Consider the following 20,887-nt stretch of genomic DNA (forward strand, 5'->3'; position numbering starts at 1 on the left):
GGGGGGGGGGGGGGGGGGGGGGGGGCTGGGGGGGGGGGGGGGGGGGCTTCTGTAAGTAGTGGCAGGGGGGGGGGGGGGCGCAGAGGCAGGGATTTGGTGATGTCTGACCTCCTCCCTCCCTGCAGGGCGGTAACTCGGCCCTGTCTCTGGCCCAGGGCGCTGCCCATGGGGGCATTGCGGCACTGCTGAGAGCCCACATCGAGCACAGCCCGTCCCTGTCAGCATGACCCAGCAGGGAGAAGGAACCAGGACGGGGAGCTGGGAACAAACAGCTCCTCCTTGAACAGCTCTTCTGTGGCAGGGCCAATCCAGTGGGTTTACAGGGGAGGAACCCTGCCTGCATTATCTGCGGACGTTCCCTGTGTCTAATTCTCCTCATTCATCCCACTCACATCCCCTATTCTGCACCCAGTGCCACAAACAACTTCAGACTCTTCTGTCTGCTCCTCCTGGTATAGGTTTGGCAGGTGAGCCACTGAAATGAAGGAGAAAAGCACATTAGAAAAGCAATACTTAGTCTTTTGTAACCTTAGATTATGGGTGTCCTTTTAATCGACTACTTAACTGTATCTCATTTAACTTGTAAGTTTGTGTCCTAATATTTATTATCAGCTCTTCTGTAAGTAGTGGCAGGCAGTGATTACTCAGTATATGTAACAACAAACACAAGCTGGATGGATTATGGAAAGCATAAAATCCTATTTATGTTTGCTTATGTGGGTTTGATGGAAGAATTAAAAATTAATGCTCTAGGAAAATATTTGAGTATGCCAGACCCAAACACACAGACATTGTTTTGCCTGGATTTGGAATTACCATATGGCTCTTATTTTTTCCTAATTAAGTTTCAGCTAATGGGGAAGCACAGCCCATTGACATGCTCTGTGCATCACAGCGGGGTGGATCAGGGTATCCCAAGCACAAGGAGATCACAACAGATTCCCATCCCAGAATTTGTTAATATTGTCCAAGAGTTCTGTGGACTGACAGATACCTTTTGGACAAGCTGCTTCTCTCTGATTTCCCTCGCGCTTGACTTTAATATGCCCAAACTCCTCCTGTGTAAAGCCGTGCTATGATTTAGCTGATGGAATTGGACGGCACCAGGGTCTCCCCCACCACACAGGGTCCAGTATCACCTCAAATCACGCATAGGGCAGGAGTTTTCTTCAATCTCTCTGATGCTGACAGAGAGGGAGGGAGGGCTCAGGTCCCACTTTTCCAAACATCTTTTTTGTGTTATATCAGAAGCCAGTGGATGCTCTCTGTTGGCTTTGGTGGAGCTGGATGCCACCACCAGCAGAGCAAACCCAAGTCTCCCTTCCACCACCAAAAGCAACTCTCCCTATTTAGCTAATGACTCTTTTTTGTTACTCAGCAGAAGTGAATCCTGACCCACTTTGGTCATTGTAAGTCAGTTCACATCATGACAAAGTGTCCCTTGAGCTGCCTTGAGCACCCATCCTTCCTGCCTTGCAAAGAGGGGAGGACAGCCCCTGCCCTCTGTTTTCCATGGAAATCTGCTGTCTGCTCTGTTTTCTTTCCTTTCTTCACATTTTCAGTCCAAAGCATTCACTATCTCAAACGTCTATCTGCCTTTTATATCTGTATCCCAAAATGAATTTACCTCCTTTATGTATAAATAAACTGAGTTAAACCTTTCCTTGTGTTTGCTCCTGTACCTGTCCTGTGGCTGGGGGCTCTCTGGGGTGACTTCACACACCTGCACGTCACTAAACCAGTCATTTTTGAGGTGTTTCTTCAGATCAGTGATTCCACAATGGGAGGTCCCTGCACAGACATGGCAGGATGGGATTTTTTTTGCAGGAATTCCTTCAATCTGTGTTCCAGAGCCAGCATGAGCATCACTGCCAGGCCGCATCACTGCCAGGCCTCAGCTGCAAACAAAAAGAGCTGTAATACCATTTTGTGACAGTTTCCACTGAGTTTTCTCCCTGACAGCTCTGTGCTTGCAGAGAGGAATTTCACTCTGACTCTTACTGTTTCCCACAGGGAGGTGAACTTTCCGGCTTCAACATAATAAATGTGGGAAATTTTCTGCTAAGGATGAGAGTGGCTTTGGGAAGTGCCTGCCTCCTCCTGGGATCCCTCAATTTGAGGACAGGGGATGTTATTTTGGGGACATGCCTGCCCTCCTCCAATCCCCCTTTCCCTCCTGTTCCCATCCCTGCAGCCAGTCTAGTTAACTACATCCCCAGTGTGTTTATTTTCAATCCTTTGCCTCATATTTCCTCTTTGCCCCTCAAACCATCTCCCTAGGGAGGAGCAGCTCCCATGGAGTGATCCCCTGGAGCAGCTCCTCTGCTCATGTGGACCCTGAGGGATCATGGATGGGTTGATGCTGCCCCTGGCATCTCCCAGTGCCCAGCATCCTGCTGTCAAAGTACCAGATTGCACAAAACCAATAGAAAATCATCTGTGGGATTTCAGTGTCACAAAGAGCCAGAGCCAGCCTTAATTTATATATTCCAGTATCATGGTAGAGATCAAACTAAATATAGGCAAGGAGAAACACATCCCCGGTGTGAGCACTGTGCAAAACAAATAGAGACAATTAAGTCACAGCAAGGAAAGAAATTAATCTTATGATCTTTATGGGCTCAGCATCCAGGAGCCGATCAGCTATGATGGGAAAGAATGATGAGAAACTCGGCTGAACATGATTTTTCCACTCTCCTTATGGCCATTTCTAGTGTATCCCTTTCTTTTACTGCAAGGAGAGGAGAAGGGACTCTGAGGGTTGCATCTGAAGCGCCTCTGTGGTCATGGAGAATGATGTGGCTTTGTGAAGCCCTCAGCATCAACAGGCTGGGAGAGGTGTTCAGCCTGGAGAAGGATCTGGGGAGACCTTAGAGCCCCTTCCAGTGCCTAATTGGGCTCCAAGAGAGCTGGAGAGGGACTTTTGACAAGGGCCTGGAGTGCCAGGACAAGGGGGAATGGCTTCCCACTGCCAGAGGGCAAGGCCAGAGTCACGTGAGCCCTTCAGCCTGGGCAGCTGCCTCTGCATGTGGTTTGGTGTCCATGCCCACACCACAGACAACACACAAAAGAAAGAGCTGGAGGCTTCCCCTCCCCTTCCCAAAAACCCGATGATCCCAAATTGTTCCTCCCACTGCTTGTGAGCTGCCAAGTAAAGCCTCCTGGGGACCATGAGCTTGGAAGGCAATATCCAGAAGTTTGAGGGATAACACATGGAGATGCTGGCAATTTATGCTCCTGCCCCAGAGCAGGGCAGCCCTGTGACCACCTCCATGCCATCCTGACATCAGCTGCAAGATACGTGAGGGAAGAAACCACCTGCTCAGTGTCGAAATGTGCGATCTCTGCGACAGGCAGGGTGGACAAAGGGCTCCCTTGTGCTCAGTGCTGTGGCTGTGGGGTGGTGAAACCACCACAGCCTACCTCTGTATGGGGACAAAAATGGGGAAAATGGGCTCTGAATTTGCTGCAAAGGGGTCCTCAGCATCATCGTGAGACCACACAACGCAGAAAAGCGGGTTAAATAATTGCTGTAATTTGTTAATGTTGTCCAGGTTAGTTTAAATGCCGCAGTTAGGTTTTGTTAAAGGTCAACTTGATTTTGGTGCTGTAGATATCACCTGTCCTCAGCCCATGGCACACAGGAGGACACTGATCCCTCTGGCAGGGCAGAAGTGGGGCCAGGAACCCTGCAAGGACTCAAGCGTGGGGAAAGCAGGGCAAGAAATCTCCACTGGATTGGAACGGGGCCACATTCACAGCACAAGGAGGGAACAGAGCACCTTGAGTCTCATGTATGCAGAGCCCCATGTGAGTGATGAACATGACCTCCATGCTTAATTCAATCCATGAGGCCATTCCAAGGCAAGGGATGTGCCTTGGCTTTGCTCCTTTGGCATCTGTGGGCAGCTCATGCCCATTGCTTCCCCCGTGGGGTGACAATTGGGTGTTGGGACCATGCTGGGACCATGCTGGGGGAGAGGCAAAATTGATGACCACCAGCTTCCTCAGGACCGAGTTGAAGCACAGGGTATGAAACACATACCTTCTGCTTTCTCTTTCCTCCCCAGTGCTGTCCAGGTAGATGGCAGGGAATCATAGAATCCTGGAATGGTTTGGATTGAAAGGGACCTTAAAGCACATCTTGTTCCAATCCCCTGCCATGGGCGGGGACGCTATCCCCTAGACCAGGTTGGTTCAAGCCCCACCCAAAGAAAAACATCTCCTCTTGAGATGATTATCACCCAGAACCTGCCCCATCAGCAGCCTGGACACTGTCAGTTCAGTGGCTCTCAGTAGAATTTAATATCCTTAGAAGAGATAAATGTCTCAGCAGCAAAGGCTGATTTATTTGCTGAAGGGGAATGAGCTGCCACAGGGGCAGTGTCAGGCACAGTGACTGCTCCTTTGTTTTGAGGTCTGGGGGGCCAAGCTGACCCCCAACACCCTGATCTGTCCCCAGGGTTTGGTGTGGAAGGGCCAAGTGGCCCTACTTTTGCCAGGATGGAAGGCAGTTATCAGCAGAAGGGAGATGAGACAGGATTTAGTTTCCTAGAAACCCCTCCTTGTGACACCCAGGTGTCTTCTTTATGCAGCACCCACCTATTCACAGGGAAAAAGGCAGCTCAGAGTTTGGGAGTTCGTGTCTCCTGGTCTGGGCTGAGAGGATGGAGCATCCTTGGTGCATCCCTTGGGGCAGCCCCTCTGGCCAGACCACCAGCCCTGTGCTGAAGGCTGCAGAATTACAATATTTTGTCAATTGCTCCATCTAGTGCCATTTCAGGAGAAAAAGCATCAGGAGTACAACACTCAGAGCCGCTGCAGCCGCCACGCTGGGGCCTGGGCAGCTTTCCCTGGCTTGTGTATGGAGTGATTCCATGAGGATGTGCCAGGTCCCAGCCCTGGTCTAGCTCTTTCCTTGCAGACCCAGAGCCAAGAGTCTTTGCTTGCTTTATCCTATTTCTCTCATCCTTCTCAAAATGGGACTATAAACCCTTACAGGGAAACATCTGTCCTGGAAAACATAACATTCTTTATGAGCATTTTCAATTATTAAGAAATCCCTTAGATTGGATGGGGCTTGGAGCAACCTGGTCTAGTGGAAGGTGTCCCTGCCCATGGCAGGGGATTGGAATGAGATGAGCTTTAAGGTACCTTCCAACTCAAACCATTCTGGGATTCTGTGAGTCTAAATGAAGATGGAATAGTTTATGCTGCCATTGCATATTTTTCTTTTCTGTGCAGGAATTGGGAATAAACTCTGCTTCAACCCCACCAGACCTGGGAAAGCAGCAGAGCCCTCAGAGGCCGCTTGGAAAAGTCTAAAACCAAAGTCAAGGTGATCCTTGTTCCTTTTCCATTTGGGATGCTGCAGAACACAGATCTCTCTGATTTGTTGCCACCCTAAAAGGTCCAGCTCTCACAGGAACGTGCACACTAGGGAACAAAATGTCCATTGCTCCTAAGAGGGACAACAAGGACTGTGACAGTGTTTAACTAGGACGTAAATACAGCTGAATTATGGACACTGATGTGTGAAGCCGTGGAGAAAGATGATAATGGAATTATGTATCAATGCTCAGCACACCTGTAAAACCTGATGTTTTATACATGTGTGACATTAAATTAATTCATTGCAGTTCTTTCAGGCAAAGGGACATTAACTGCTCCATCTCAGCATAATCACATTACCTCAACAGGCTCTACGTATGTCACGCTTCCAGGGTGGTAATCGCCATGTGATTAATTACAGGGAATTTAGAGGCATTACAGTAATTCCTTATGGAGCAGCATAATGTGAGAGAGTCTCTCCAAGTTGACCTGCTGACCCCATCAGCCCACCCACCACCACGATGGTCCACATCACTGCCCCGAGCACCGACTTGGGCTGCACTCCACAGGTGCTTCCAAAGCTCAGTGCTTGGCTGAAGGGATCATACCTGGACAGATGACATCCCCTGGCAAGCTCACATGGTGGGGAGGACACAAAAACAGCAGCTCAATCCCAGCCTTTGGAAGAAGTCTAAACATCAGCATAACTTGGTTATGAGTTGACCAAGAAGTGCAAGCAGCCCTAAGATGGCTCCTGGTGATCTCAATGATGTCCTTGATGGTGTCATTGTGAACTGCAGCTTCTCCAGATGAGGAAGCTGATGCAGGAACTGTGAACAGCACCTGGGCCTTCTGAAAGTAAAGGCTCTGACAGCTGAGTCTGCAAACCAAAGCAGAAGAACCCTTAGGATGAGAGGAGACAGCCTCAAGTTGTGCCAGAGGAGGTTCAGATTGGATATCAGGGAAATTTTCTTCACAAAAAGGGTTGTCAAGGCTGCCTAGGGCAGTGGTGGAGTCCCTATCCCTGGAGGGATTCCAAAGCCATGTAGATGTGACACACCCAGGGACATGGGTTAGTGGTGGACTTGGCAATACTGGGGGAACAGTTGGATTTAGAAGGCTCTTCCAACCTAAATGACTCTGTGATTCGACGTATCAATTAAAATAGTGTTTGAATGGCACCTTTGAGGGGCTGCAAGATGCCTGTGGTACAGATGCTCCTCCTGTGAGCATTCTTTGCGTTGATTTTGATTCCTCCTGGCACAATTATGATCAGGCAGCACCTTCATCTTCATCCCCCAGTTTTGCTGCCTCCACCATACCCTCAGTCTCCCACCTGAGCTGTTCTTGGTGTCCCCGTGATTAAAAACTAACCTAGATGGGTGGCTGTAGATTCCTGACGGAGGACAGGTGTGCAGGGATAGCTCCATGTGATCATCTCAGTTGGGAACAATCCTTCTACCTGGCGCCACTGTCTCTCATTGCTCTGACAGTGACCACTGCTCCTGCTCCCTGAGAAAAGCAATCACAGCCCTACTTGGAACAGCAAAGAAAGACATCTCATGCAACAGCTCTTAACAATGATTAAATTAAAAAAAATAAATAATGTAAGTGCGCAACTACTTACGTAACCGAGCTTTATTTAGAATCTTTGAAGTCATAAAACGTCTCATTTTACTGATATACATAAACATACAATCAGGAGGTTTAATTGCTGTTTTCCCTTGCGCAGAAATAAAGTTTTAAACAAACCAGAACACCTCACCCCAGACAAGCGTAATGCAAATTTAATTATCTGACTTGGTCCTGTACATGGCGCACACGCTTCTCCGCATGGTCACTGGTTTATCAATTAGTCGCAAGATAACTTTTGGCAGTAATATATTTAACACACAAAGTGCAAATTACAAGAAGCAGAAAATGTTCTCTCTCCTTCTGAGCAACGAGAAGTGCAAAATATCTCAGCCCATAAATTCTATTATTTATGTATATGAACTGTATGTGCATCATGGGCTAATAAGTAGCCATCTAAAACTTCATTGATCAAATGTGGCAACATCCTAAAGTTGGAATGCAACAGCTATAAAAACACAGGACGGAGGAATCATTCCCTTTGGTTGATAAATTCCATACGCTTTCTGAGGATATCTCTTCACACCTCACCTTTAACTCCTGCATACCCTGGATACTTCTGCAACCAAAGGCAGTTTGTTAAAAATTCCCCCAATTTGCTACATCTGAAGATATTTCTGTGCATCTACAATCAAGATTCCACTAACACTTCACTTGGCAAATCATATAGGACAGTGGGAATCCATAGAAAACAAGAAGTCTCTTCCAGGCACTATCAAGGGAATACCCACCAATGGTTCCAGCAGGCTAAATGCACTTTGTGATTACCTAAAGTTATGGAAAACTTTCCAAAGAAATAAGGAAAATCCTTTTCCATGACAGCTAATTGCAGCATCCCTGTCTCACTGTAGTTCACCTCACTTCAGGACCTGTCCTGGGATGTAAAATTGGGAAAAAACCACTAAAACACACAGAACAACTGTACCTTTAACACACCCCTGCATCACTCAGTTATTATAGTGCAGATTTTGAATCTTCTATCCATTTAATTCCTGGAATTTTTCACACAAAATGAGCAGCCAATTCTGACCCCGCCTCCCCTATCATTTCTCCCAGCTACATCATAATTATAAATTATACCAAATAGTCCAAATCAAACTGGGCTGCTTCCTCCAAAACCCTCCTGCTCCTCTGGATGGGGAGATTAACCCACAATGCCTTGCACTGCCATGAATGTGCCTGCCAAATTCATTTGCTCAGTCACTAAGGCCACGGTCATATAATCACTGCAGGAATAGCTGTGACACAGAATGAAGCTGCTAATTTTTGGATGAGCATTCCTGCATCCCACCTCCATATTGAGACTGGTTCAGAGCAGGACCAGCCTTGGGAAGGCTTCTGGGCTTCAGCACACTGAACCTGGCTTAGCTTAAACCCAAAATATAGCTGGGGGCTTTGACTGCACTGTCCAGCTTGCTGGAGGGGGCTGAGGAACATCAACCTGAACTGCCACAGCCAGCTTTGGGAGATCATCTCATCACTGCCGAACTCCAGCAGCCCAAGAGCAAAGCATCCTCTGTGATCTGTGAAAACCTCTTCCTGCTCTATCTGATCCTGGGGAAACCCTTGGAAATGTCAGTTTTCTGGTTTGGATGAACTTCACAGAGCCTTAAAGACAACGTGCAGAGGCACTGCTCACCACCATTCCTGGAATTACGAGATCACATTCCCGAAGCAAACTTTTTGTCTTCATTGAAGTTTCAGGATGAACAATTATGCTGCGACTTGGCACGACAACAACTGCCTTTGTATGCGACATGCCTGGCATATATCAGCACATTTCTTCTTAAAAAAATATAATTAGAATAGAATGAGCTACGCTGTTGTTGTTCATGCTGCCTAAATATCTGAAAAGGCTCAAACATTTTAAAAGCCTACAAAAATAAATTTCCCTCTCCCCTCGTTTATTTTTCATGCTAAAGGCTGCAAATTGACACATCACAGTAATTACCCCTGACTAACTTCCACAGACCTACCCAAAGAGATAAACATGAGAAGTTCACATTTGACTATCAGACTTACTGTGCCGAGCACAAATAATTTCCCAGAGGAGAATTTGATATTTCATCATTTGGAACAGTGGTAATTTAATTACATTGCTAATGTTTTCTGGCATACTTGAAAGAACAATTAGCATAAGTAAATCATGAGTGAGATGACAAGTCACTCGGCATTTATTTCTGCTCATCAGATGAGATCAGTTGATGATCTAAATTCTCTTTTGTGTGTGAACTGATTCCAGGTTCAGCAGTTGCAACCAGGGTTCAGACTAGTGGGGATAAACTGATGCATTAAATAAAGTAAAACGGATATTGTTCTTTGAAGTTTCTTAATTAAACTTGTCCAGAGAAACCTCAAAAGCCACCAGAAGTCGGGGAGGGCGGGGAGAAAGGCTGATAAATGTGGAAGGCTAAATGAAGCTGGAGATTCACACTACCCTGCCTGGCAACGGGGGGAACACTGACTCATTTTTGCCAGGGTTTGCTTTACATCAGGGCTGAGCAGGGTTATTATAGCTCTACCAATGCTCTAAAATAATTGTATTTATCTCCATGAGCACAGTGACACTCATGACAACACCGTTAATGTCACAGTTCCTTTCTGGCGCTTCAGAATGGCCACGGCCTGTTCATGGGTGACGCCTTCCAGAGCCTCCCCGTTCACTGCCACGATCTGGTCTCCGCGTTTCAATCTGCCATCGTCTGCAGCTGCTCCCTGCAACGGCAAATTCAGGCGTCAGTGGCAGCACACGGAGCCCTCCCGCCCCTTGGAATGCTGGCTGGAATGAGGAGGGATGGAGCACTGGGAATCCCACCATGGCTGGGTGAAATGACAGTGCTGAGGGTTCCCTGTGAGGGCTTCAACTCATGGCTCACCCTGAGACCCAACCCTGGGGCAGAAAAGAATTGGCTCACCCCTTGGAAAAGGCAGTGCCAAGACTGGCTCTAGATTTTATGGTTACGGAGAGGCTTCTTAAAGCAGCATTTAAATGTACTCCACACTGAGAGCTGAGGAACAGGTTAAAAAGTGGGGATGAAGAGGGACACAAAGCTTGTGCAGCAGAACAACTTGGCCACTACCCTCAACCCAGACAGAACTGGGCTCCGCTGAAGAAATGGCCTCAAGGTGTGCCATTCAGAGGTTTGGATTGGATATCAGCATAATTTTGTTCACCAAAAGGGTGTCAAGCACTGGAACAGGCTGCCCAGGGAAGTGGTGGAGTCCCCATCCCTGGAGGGATTTAAAAGCTGTGTAGATGTAGCACCTGGAGACACAGTGACCTTGGTTGTGCTAGGGGAATGGTTGGACTCGATGGTCTTAGAGGGCTTTTCCAGTGTAAACAATTCTATGATGCTCCTGAGAAGCTTCCACCGGGCTTTACAAATGGCTGTTCTCCTTCAGAGGCCTGAGTGCAGCTCTTTAATCTAAATCCCAAGCCCTGCCTTCCCAGAGGTTGGCTCACAGTGTCTACTTTTGCTTCAAGGCCCCACTGCAGTAAATTTAGCTTCCATTTAGGGTTTCTCAGCCATGCTCAGATCTAGAAACTTGTAACCCTAAGGATCAGGTAAAAGACACAATATCTTAATAATTGAAAATTGTAAAAAGACAAAATATTTGTGGTTTGAGCCCCAGAATAGCAGAAGACTTCTTTCAGACAAAGTTTTCTCAATTATATCATCTACCCTGCCACAAGTGCTGACACAAATGACAGCAAGTAGTCACTGGACAAGTGACTCTGGGCGAAAGACACCTAATTCCCACTGTCTTCCCTTCCTCACCCCCATTTCCACAATTCCCTTCATGTGGCCATACCTGATGTATCTTGCTGGCCCACACTGAGCTCATCTCTAGCAAAGGGATGGGTGGGAAAAGGGGCACTTCTCCCTCCTCTATTCTGGGGCTGGGCTGGGCTGTACTATGGGTCTTCCTCAGCCTTGGGGGCCAGAGCCTCTGAAGTACATGGCAGGGACCCCCAATCCTCCCCAGACACTCAGGGTTGGGGTCAGAGATGGGTTTAATCCTGGTTTTTCAGCTGAAACTCATCCGCCAAGATACAGCATCTCTGCAACTGCCTCCCTCCTGCACAACGGCAAAAATAATACCTTCATACCTCTTGGAAGGCTTTTTGAGATTTACAGATAGAAAACTGCCTTATAAATATTTTAATTTACAAAGTTTCCCAAGTACACAGAGCAATTTTGCTGAGATAAAGTATCTTGTTTCAGCCATCAGGAATATGAAATATAAACTGAGAAGCTAGTTGTGAGTTCTGGGTCCACTAACTCACATCAATGTACTCAGACAGTACATTTTGCTTTCTACTACATAATATATTACCCAAGCCAAATCTTAGGTTTGTTTTTAAAGATGATACAGAGAAAACAAAAATAAAAGATACCTTGGCAAATATAGTCTTGACATAAATGGGCAGGTCTCCATGGGGACTTCCATACCCCCCTACAATACTAAATCCCAGTCCATCAGAGCCTTTCTCCAAAGTAATAATCTTAGGCTGATGTGCTCTGAAAACACAATAAATATCACTTAGAACAGCAATGTCTGTCTCTGGGGACATTCATCTATCACGAACTTTTTCACACAGTCACAAACCATGACCCCTGCACTGAAACACTCCTGCACAGCTCAGAGTTGAAACACTGCTCTGTGTGCCTCAGCTCCTCACTTGGAAAATGCTTATTTCTAATAAGAGCTCACCAAGAGCACTTATCTCTGAGGCAGAAGTGAGACTCCCCTGATCTACAGTCGCTGCCTGTAATAGAGAGATTGCTTTCTTTTCTGTCATCTTTTCTCTGCCTAAGTGGAAACTGCAAGAGGAAAGAGTCTAACAGGATGCAGCCAAGATCACTCCTGTTTGTAGTGTCAGCTCTACCCAGGCTCTTTGGGCTGTTTCCTAACAGCCAATATTTGACCTACATCCCCTGTCCTGGTGAACTTTTCAGGGACTTTCATGGCCTACGCTGAGCAAAGGAAGGGTTTTTTTGGGGAATTTAGACCATTCATATGAATAGATCCATCTCAAATTTGAAATTAGTAAGTTCTACACGTGTAGAAAGAATTACTGTCGACTAAAGGTGGTCAGGCATTGGAACAGGTTGCCCAGGGCAGTGGTGGAGTCCCCATTCCCGGAGGGATTTAAAAGCCCTGTGGATGTGGCACTTGAGGACATGGGTCAGTGGTGGCCTTAGCTGTGCTGGGGAATGGTTGGACTCGATCTAAAAGGGCTTTTCCAACCTAAGTGCTTCTAATTCTGTGAAAGCTGTTAGGTATCTTCCACTCATCTAAAGGTGCAGCCTAATCTGACTATTATCTAGGCATTTGTTAGGACTAAATACATACAACTACCTAATTCTGCTTCATATTTGCACATCCAAATTTCCTTACTGTTTTGATATGAAAAAAGAATACAAATCCTTTTGTGAAGCAAGCAATTCTCCTTTGAGAGCAGCAATAAAAACAGTATCTCACACTGTAAGACTAGAGAATGCAGCATAAATAGCTTAACTTTTATACTCAAATCCCCTGAGGTAGGGCAGCAACTCGCATCTCAGCTTCTTAAAATAAATACGATGAATCAAAGAATGAAAATGCAGAACATAATGAAGCTGATGAACTGAAGATCAAATGAATTTCAAAATGATAACTACAAGCTGCCCTAAAACCCACATGATGGAGAATGATGCATGGGAGGGCTGGATCTCTAACTTCCATCACCACACACAAGTGCTACAAGTAGAAATTGTTTTAATCAGATTTTTTTGAGTTGTAAAGCTAAAAAGATTCAAAAGACAAAGAAATTTCTGGGACATGTTTTGAAAGGCTTTTTTAACACATCTTTTCTCAGTGTGCCAATAACAAATTATTTCAAATTGCTATTAACTCCTTCCAGACAAGGAAGCCAACAGACAAGGGCAGAACTACTATGTCAGCATAACATTGGAAAAGAAAGGAGATACTTTTTTCCTTGACATTTTGTGCTTATTTACTCAAGCATACTCTGTCAGCGGGTGAAGACAGACACGAGCCCATGTGGAGAAGGTCACGGTTTTCATTTTAAAGGTGATGGAAAATTAGAGAGAGAAGCAATGGGAGAGACCTCCTGCACCATTCCAGGCTGTTCCCTTGCATGAAATCCACTTCAGTTCTGCAGGGGAGTCTGGACTTACTCGGGATCTTCGGAAGGATGCTCCGAGGATGAGTTCAGGGTGCACCCTGCAGACATGCTCTCCAGCTGGGTGGCAATGGCACTGATGTTGGTGTCAGCCACAACCTGAGCAGCAGGATCAAGGAAATACAATGTAAATTCACTTAACACCAAAACCATGTTGGCTAATTATGCAGAAAATAGCTGATACATTCCGAAAATCAACTGCTGACTTTTTTGCAAGCAAATTTTAAATACAAGTCCTACTCTCTTAAATCTACTAATTCCATACTTTCAAATTATAGCAGCCACCTTTCTGAGGGTTAATGTAAACTTCGCTGTGAAGCTTCCTCTTGCCTTCATATGACCATCACTTGGGTGCTGAGCAGAGGGAACAGCCCTTTTGGATAATCCAGAGAAAGAGGTTACTTTGTCAAGGAAATAGAGTCAATACAAAGGGTCCAGGATTGGGCTTGAAAGTAAAGATCTCCCACAGAGACCACCATAACCTTTAACAAAATACTGAGATCCAAGGGCTACTGGATAAAGGCCTTGAAATACCTCAGATGGTTTGTTCACTAAGTAGGGAACAAATTCATCCTTTTGTTTTCAACTTTTCTGCAATTTTTAGCATGAACTTAACAAACTAGATTGTTAAACTTCCCAATTCTGGTTCCTCTATTATTCTGAAACCATGATGAATGATGCTCTTAGGGCTGGAGCACCTTTCTCTGGAGACAGACTGGGAGAGCTGGGGGTGTCCAGCCTGGAGAAGACAAGCATCCAGGGAGACCTTAGAGCTCCTTCCAGTGCCTAAAGGGGCTCCAACAGAGCTGGAGAGGGACTTTGGACACGGAGTAACAGGACAAGGTGAAGTGACTTCCCACAGGGCAGGATTAGACGGGATATTGGGAAGAAATTCTTCCCTATGAGGGTGGTGAGGCACTGGCACTTACCTTGCACTGATGCTAATTTTTTAGTCTTTGCTTTTTTTCTGGAAAAATTTTAAAGAGACCACCACGAAGTGGTTTGGATTTGAAGTATTTACAGTTGAAAGGACATCAATTTCCCAATAACCACATGCTGTGGTTATCTCCTAACTCCATCTCCCTCTGAAGAGATATTCTTCTCTGCTTGACACTTACTGTTTCAGCTCAGAGACAGTGAAAAACAGCCAGGAAGTATATTTCCAATATTTCTTCTAGCTAGCCATGGCCTTATTTTATCAAAATGAAAAGGTACTTTTTCTGCTAGTTGCTGTAAACATGGCTTAAGGAAAATGTACCTTTTCAAAGTAAAAAAATCTATTCTATAAATCCCCCTTTTTAAACGAATGCTCGCAATTCTTCCATAACAATATTTCCCTCTTTTGAATGACTTGGAGCCAAGAGGGTGATAGAGCCAAGAGGTTCTCATGCAAATTTTGCATCCCAGGACCCAGGTTCTAGGATACCCTAAATGAAGCAGTCCAGTTGATGAGAGCTGCACCTAGCTCAGCCACCAAAGACACCATTAAGGTTTCTTCCCGTGGCATTAGGGTAAGGAATGCCAGCCAGGATTTGTCGTGTTTTGTTGTTCAATAAAACGTGGGCAAAATAAATCTATATTCAAAAATCTTCAGCTGGCAGTAAGAACGTATCAGAGTTCAACAACCTTGTAAAAAAGCTTCCCCTTATCTCATTACTACACCTGCAGAAAAGAAATTAAATTAAACCAAAGCATCAAAACAGCCGAAAGGGATGATTGTTCCCCTGAGACCTTAATCTCCCATTTGCAAACAGCATTTGCAAACTCTTTTACCATCCTTCCCAGGACGTTCCCATAATAAGCCTTTCCACACCACTGAACACAATTATCTGACCTTTCAAAGCAGTTTGCCATGAAGTGGTCTAACCTGATAATAAACAGAATTACTTAATGACACATCAGTCATGATTATCACAATGATAGGATTATTCCATTTAGATTGTTTTAATAAAAAAGAGCAATTTGGTGATTGAGAAGTACCTGTGGTTCGTGTGTGAGGCAACCGCATCACCACACTATGGCAGGGCCTCAACACTACTCCCAGTATTAAAATACAACATCCCACCTTCATAGAACAGATTTTTAATGCAGGAAAATAGACTCGACTCTATCAGAATAAAGCTGTATCATCTGTAAAGACTATTGGGCTCATTTTAAGCCAGAGAGCAAAAATGTGGAAGAAAAACAGTCAACTAAAAAACCAAGACATTTCTAGAAGAACCTCTTTGTTTATGTGTGTGCTCCATCAGGAATATTTTTAAATCCTCGATGAGGTGCAGTATGCTGCATAACACCTTTCAAGATGAGCAATTTTGGGTTCTGCAGCAAGCTTTCATTTTCTATTCAGGGAATACTGTTGACATGGAAAGTGAAATTACTCAATGTTAGTAACAATATGATAACTATAATTTAACAGAGAATCCTCAGCTGGGGCATATCTATGTGTTTCCTTTGACTTCAATGGAACTACACAAATACACCATCTGCTCTGGAACTGGCTCATCACTTACTGGGTCAGCAGTTCATGGACAGACAAAACAAAGAATAAGCAAGTCTAAAATTGAGTTTATTATCATTTAATTTCCCTTCCCCCCCTTTTTTTCTTTTTTTTTTCCTATTTGTGTTGTAATGCAAGCACAAAGCCTGCAAAAATCCCTCAGGATGTGTTCCAATCCAAAATGCTGTGATGATAAAGAGAATTAGAGCAGATTTTAGCAGTGTCTTCAGCTTGTTTTCCAATTGTTACAATAATTCTGAAAACGAGGAGAATTTTGAATTCTATCTGGCAAGTATTTTTCCCATTTCCTTGTGTAAACATAAAAATAAACTGTGCATGAATATCCTGGCAGACAGCAATTAGAACTACTGTGGCAGAAGCAACATAGCAGTGACAGCACTGTTTTCTCTCTTGAGTGTTTTTATTCATTACCTGTAGAATATTCAATTCTAGGCAGCACTGTCTTAATCATGATGGTATAAGTTTTCTCGAATTTCTTTCAAGAACATGGAAACCATCACTGTGGGCAGTTGGGTTCCAGTCTTGTTACATCATGCACACACACACAGAATTTCTTGTTCCTAGTTAACTTCAAAATAAAAAAACCCCCACAACTTGGAAGCTTGTTGATTTATCATGTGTAGCAACAAGTTATTTTGTTCTCTTTGTTATGCTTTATATAATCATGCTTGCAGCCTGCATGAATGGCAATAAAGAATTTTTGAATGGAAATGATTTCTTGCTTTCATTCTGTGTAATTCCCATCAGCAATCACCCTGCAATTCTGTGATGTCTTGTGCCAGTGATGCTCAGGGTTTTTTTTATTCCTCAATGCCATTTATCTACCCTGATGCAGCTGCATGTTCAATTTATCACCATACCTGCAGGATAATGCTCCCATAAGCATTCTTTAGTAGATTAACAGCATCTGCATGAGACAGCCCATCCAAAGGTTGCCCATTAATACTGACAATCCGATCTCCAACCTAAAAGTACAACAGTAATGGAAAATTACTACCATTAGGGAAAATTAAAATTAAGAATGCTTAAAATTCCTCGTGAACTTGGCACTGCACAGTCACACTTCTCTTTTGCAGGATCCCTTTTGTGAGGATTCTGCACTGCTAGTGATCATTTCCCATTCTTCAGAGCAAGAACAATAAGGATTTTTTAAAACTAACAATACCATCAGAGAAACAAAGATGAATTGTATTTTACTCTTTCCATTTGCAAGCAGAGAGAGGGAGATTTTCAGTGCTGTCCTACCAACCAGAAAGGATTGATTTGTGTTTGAATATGCAGACAAGTTCATGTTCTTCCAGACTGTGTAAGCACTTGCTGAATGTTGTATAGAAAAGTAGGAACTTCAGATGTTAATCTAATTAACCTGGATGATTTCTTCTTCTTTGACATAAAAATGATCTTGACCCTGGCACTTAGTGCTATTGTTTAATTCTTGAGACACAGCACGAATGTAGCAGCATGTCCTAATCAATCTCATGGGCCAAAACAGATGGATCTGCACAATAAGTTCTTTTCAATACTTTTGATTCCTTGAAACTCACTCAAAACCTGGAAGTCTTCACCACAGTTATCCCTGGAAACCCACATATGCTGTGGGTCTGATACAAGTGCCTTATTTTGGTGTTTCTTTCTAAGAGCCTTAAGATCAAAAAAATAATTTCTGCTCTGATTTCTACCTGGTTTGAGCTCTAAATGATGCCCAGTCTGGAGTTCCCAAAATCCTTGTGGGTTTCCAGAGAGCCTGTTGCTGCCCTTGCTGGGTCTGGATGAACATATACATTGCAAGACCTCTGCAAATGCATTTAAGTTCTTTCTCTTAATATCACTTTTCCAATATAGGCAACAATTGCCATTATCCCAAGACACAGTTTAATTAAAATGGCAAGAGAAGGGCAGATTTGGTTTTGTGGTTATTTTTGTTATGACAGAGTAGTCTATGAGACATTATCAAAGTGATAGCATATACAGCTGTGCTTGAGGCTCTGTGGGACACATGGCAGATAAAACAGGAAATATTGAGGACTCCTCTACTCACTCTGAGCCTTTGGGTCCGTGCAGCCACACCGCTGGCTTGAATCATAGCGATGAAAATGGGAATATCTCCCAATGGACTTCCCTTCCCTCCTGCTATGCTGATACCAAGTGCATCATTTGGACCCTGAAACAAAGTAAAACAGAACATTTTAAATTGGGGCAACTCATAGGGGTCAGTGTTCAGGGTATGGTAATAACTGAGTCATCTGATTTGTGGAACAGGGAGAAAACAGGTTTGACAGACACACATATCCTCACACATGCAGGTCCCAAAACACAGGCACACATCCAACATCTGCCTGCAGACACAAATAACGCAATTTGAATTGTGAGAAATGCTACAAAAACGAACAACTTCAGTGAAAGGCGTCAGCTTTGTGAATTGATAGAAAATAAGTCACTGACCCTTGTTATCTCCACAGTCCTTGGGCCCATATCGGCTCCTACTAATAAAGAAACAAACAATTAGCTTCTGTAATTAAGAGATAATATAATTAAGAGATAACACTGTCAGGTGACAACAGTCCCTCGCTGCCCAGGCAGAGTTATCACCAAGCAGGAGTGGAGCCTTCCTGTGCCAAACCAGGCAGTGCTGCTCATGTGAGGAGGAGGAGGAAGGATGAATAGGGGTATAATCCCTCCGGCTGATGAATGTCACTGTGACACCCATTGTAGCCCAGCCACAATCTGTGGCTCAGCAGCACTCTGCCAGCCTGTAGAAGGGTCCCATTGTGCCTTCACTCAATTAAAGATTGGCTTATTATTCCTAAATCACAGTGTTCCTGCACAAAGGGCACACGGTTGCTCTGAGACTGGTGTGGTTCCATTGATTTTCTCTTCCAGTTCTGTGCTGTATTGGTAAATAATAGACAGGCAGGAAGTCTGGCTGGTGTATATCCAGTCATAGGGCTTTCAAAAGTACTCAAAATATTAGAAAAGGGGAAGGAGAAGGGGAAGGAAAATGAGAAAGGAAAAGAGGAAGGAAAAGGCAAAAGGAGAAAGAAAAAGGGAGAAGGGAAAGGGGAAAGTGGAGAGGAAAAGAGGAAAGAAAAAGGGGGGAAAAGGGGGAAGGAAAAGGGAGAAGGAAAAGGGGAAGAGAATAAGGAAAAGGGAGAAGGGAAGGGAAAAGGAAATGAAGAAAGAAGAGGGAGAGGGGAAAGGGGAGAAGGGAAATGGAAAAGAGGAGGGAGAAGGGGAAAGGGGGGAGGGGAAAGAGAGGAAAGGAAAAAACCTTCAGGGGCATCGTTTAAACCAGGACTAAACAGCTCGACAAGCTGATCAGGTCCTGGGCTCTGCTACACCAACCCCTACTTGTATCAACTTTATTAAACTATTTCAAACACCTTTCAGAAGGCAGGCAGAATTAGTCTCTTCCAAAATTCAATGATTTTTTACTACCCCATATATCAGCATTCCTCATGGCCATGCAGGTGCCGCTGCTGTGGGTGCAGAAGGCAGGATTGCCAAGGTTTGTGGCAGTGGGAAGTCCAGCCCTGGGAGCCCCAAATCAGGGCATGAGGACATGCCCTCTCAGTGCTGCAGGGCCTTTTCAAACAGCACAAGGAAGGCTGCCCAAAAGCCACCAGCCTCCTCCAGTGCATGCAAAGTGCCAGAAGAAATGTCTCATGGTCAGACACGAGCAAAGATTCCCAACTCCTGGAGCAGGCTCTCCACAAGCTACCGCCGGTCATAGATTTAACACTTGTTAAATCTGCAAACTGCAAACTGGACATTGTGACTTTCTCATTACAAAACACCCCTTCATACACTCAAGAACAACAAAGGTATAAATGAAGTGGTGGCAGCTTTATTCCCTGAGAAAACTGTTTCTAATGTGAGAACCGTGCCTGTGCTAAGCCTCTGACAAGGGCATCGGGGAATAGCAGGGCACAGGAATTCTGCACTTAAAATAGAGGAGCTATTACTCCTCTAGTAGACATCAAAATAATGTCATCTGCTGGAAAGTGTTTGGGTCTTAAAACATCAGTGGGATGTCTTCTGGGAGGCTGAGCAGGAAAACCAGGTTCAAGTATTCAGTTTTGCTTTTAGAGCAGCCCAAATATAAAGCAAATAACACGCAGCTATTCTGACAGCTACCCAGATTATACCTGAGTTTCTCTGAGACACATCTGCTGAAGATCTTTTTGTACTGACGAAATTCTGTAAGGTGGAGAGGACTGGAGCAAGAGCGGGGTGGAAGTGGCTGTGGACACTCTGTTGGCTCGCCTGAAGTTAAAAATAAATAAAAACCTCTGAGTCAAACCCAAATGTTAACTTTAAACCAGATCTTGCAACATACAGGCACAGCTGTGCTCTGTGCCAACCAGACTGGAAATACCACATTGGTCACGCAAGTGCAAACCCCTTTGGTAGGGGAAACCTACCAAAATCTCCCCATAGTGGTTGAGTCACCATTTCTGGGGTGATTTAAAAGATGTGCAGATGTGGTGCTTGGGGACATGTGGTGGCCTTGGCTGTGCTGGGGGAATGGTCGGACTCAGTGATCTTAAGGGTCTTTTTCAAGCTACAGGATTCTATGGTGCTAAGGTCACTCCCTTACATGCACACCTAATGCCTGTGTTGCTCAGGTCAGCTCTAGAGTGCTTGTTCCCCTCCTTTCACTTATTCTCACTGTGACTCTGAACCTGAGGAGAAGGAGAGATGATGGGCATCTTCCATGTGATTCACCTGCATGCATGAGGCACCCAGGAGAACAACAAACAGCTCCTCTCTCATACAAGGTGGGGATAAGACCAACATCCACTTTGTTGGGTGTGGCAGAAATCTACAGGCTTTGTTATTTAGCTGAATATACTGTAATTGTCCCTGCTCCTTTAATTTGTCCAAGAAGTAGAACATGCCCATTTCCAGAAGAACATGCCAGGTTACAAAGGGAGAACCTCCAAAGAGAGCTGCTTTCTCATGTTACCCTTTCTTGGCCATCTATTTCCAGCCCTCCTTTTCCCTCTCTCCTTATCTGGCTTTATCTTTAGACTCTGCCCCTTGAGGAAACATAATTATCAATTTAGGAAGTGCATCTGAACTACAGGTTTCACTGAAGGTCAGACCTTTCCAGCCGTGCTGCCTTGTACAAAACAAAAGATCTGGTCTGTCCTTCTCCACCCACAGCACAGTTTTCTCCCCCTAAACGCATTAGTCGGTGAATCAAAAGCTCTGGC

The 20,887-nt window shown here is 44.8% G+C and overlaps 2 protein-coding genes across 12 annotated transcripts in view; one reads left to right on the forward strand and one right to left on the reverse strand.

Moving 5' to 3' along the window:
• The window catches only part of KANK4 (KN motif and ankyrin repeat domains 4), a 23,987-nt gene extending 22,324 nt beyond the window's left edge, over positions 1-1,663 (forward strand). For 6 of the 7 annotated variants that reach the window (XM_027651742.1, XM_027651747.1, XM_027651743.1 and 3 more), the window contains one exon: positions 126-238. In XM_027651742.1, the coding sequence (XP_027507543.1) occupies positions 126-227 (102 nt within the window). In that variant the 3' untranslated portion in view covers positions 228-238. Of the gene's footprint in view, positions 1-125 lie in introns of all 7 variants that reach the window. The other variant, XM_027651744.1, reaches the window with a different exon arrangement.
• A 7,425-nt stretch (positions 1,664-9,088) lies between these two features.
• The window catches only part of PATJ (PATJ, crumbs cell polarity complex component), a 143,516-nt gene continuing 131,717 nt past the window's right edge, over positions 9,089-20,887 (reverse strand). For 2 of the 5 annotated variants that reach the window (XM_027651661.1, XM_027651660.1), the window contains exons 39-45: positions 19,817-19,934; positions 18,114-18,154; positions 17,710-17,832; positions 16,532-16,636; positions 13,149-13,252; positions 11,363-11,486; positions 9,089-9,678 (exon numbers count right to left, since the gene is read on the reverse strand). In XM_027651661.1, the coding sequence (XP_027507462.1) occupies positions 9,532-9,678; positions 11,363-11,486; positions 13,149-13,252; positions 16,532-16,636; positions 17,710-17,832; positions 18,114-18,154; positions 19,817-19,934 (762 nt within the window). In that variant the 3' untranslated portion in view covers positions 9,089-9,531. The remainder of the gene's footprint in view (positions 9,679-11,362; positions 11,487-13,148; positions 13,253-16,531; positions 16,637-17,709; positions 17,833-18,113; positions 18,155-19,816; positions 19,935-20,887) is intronic. The other 3 variants (XM_027651662.1, XM_027651664.1, XM_027651663.1) reach the window with 3 other exon arrangements.

This window comes from Corapipo altera, unplaced genomic scaffold, assembly GCF_003945725.1.
Source record: "Corapipo altera isolate COAL_440 unplaced genomic scaffold, ASM394572v1 57, whole genome shotgun sequence".
NCBI lineage: Eukaryota > Metazoa > Chordata > Aves > Passeriformes > Pipridae > Corapipo > Corapipo altera.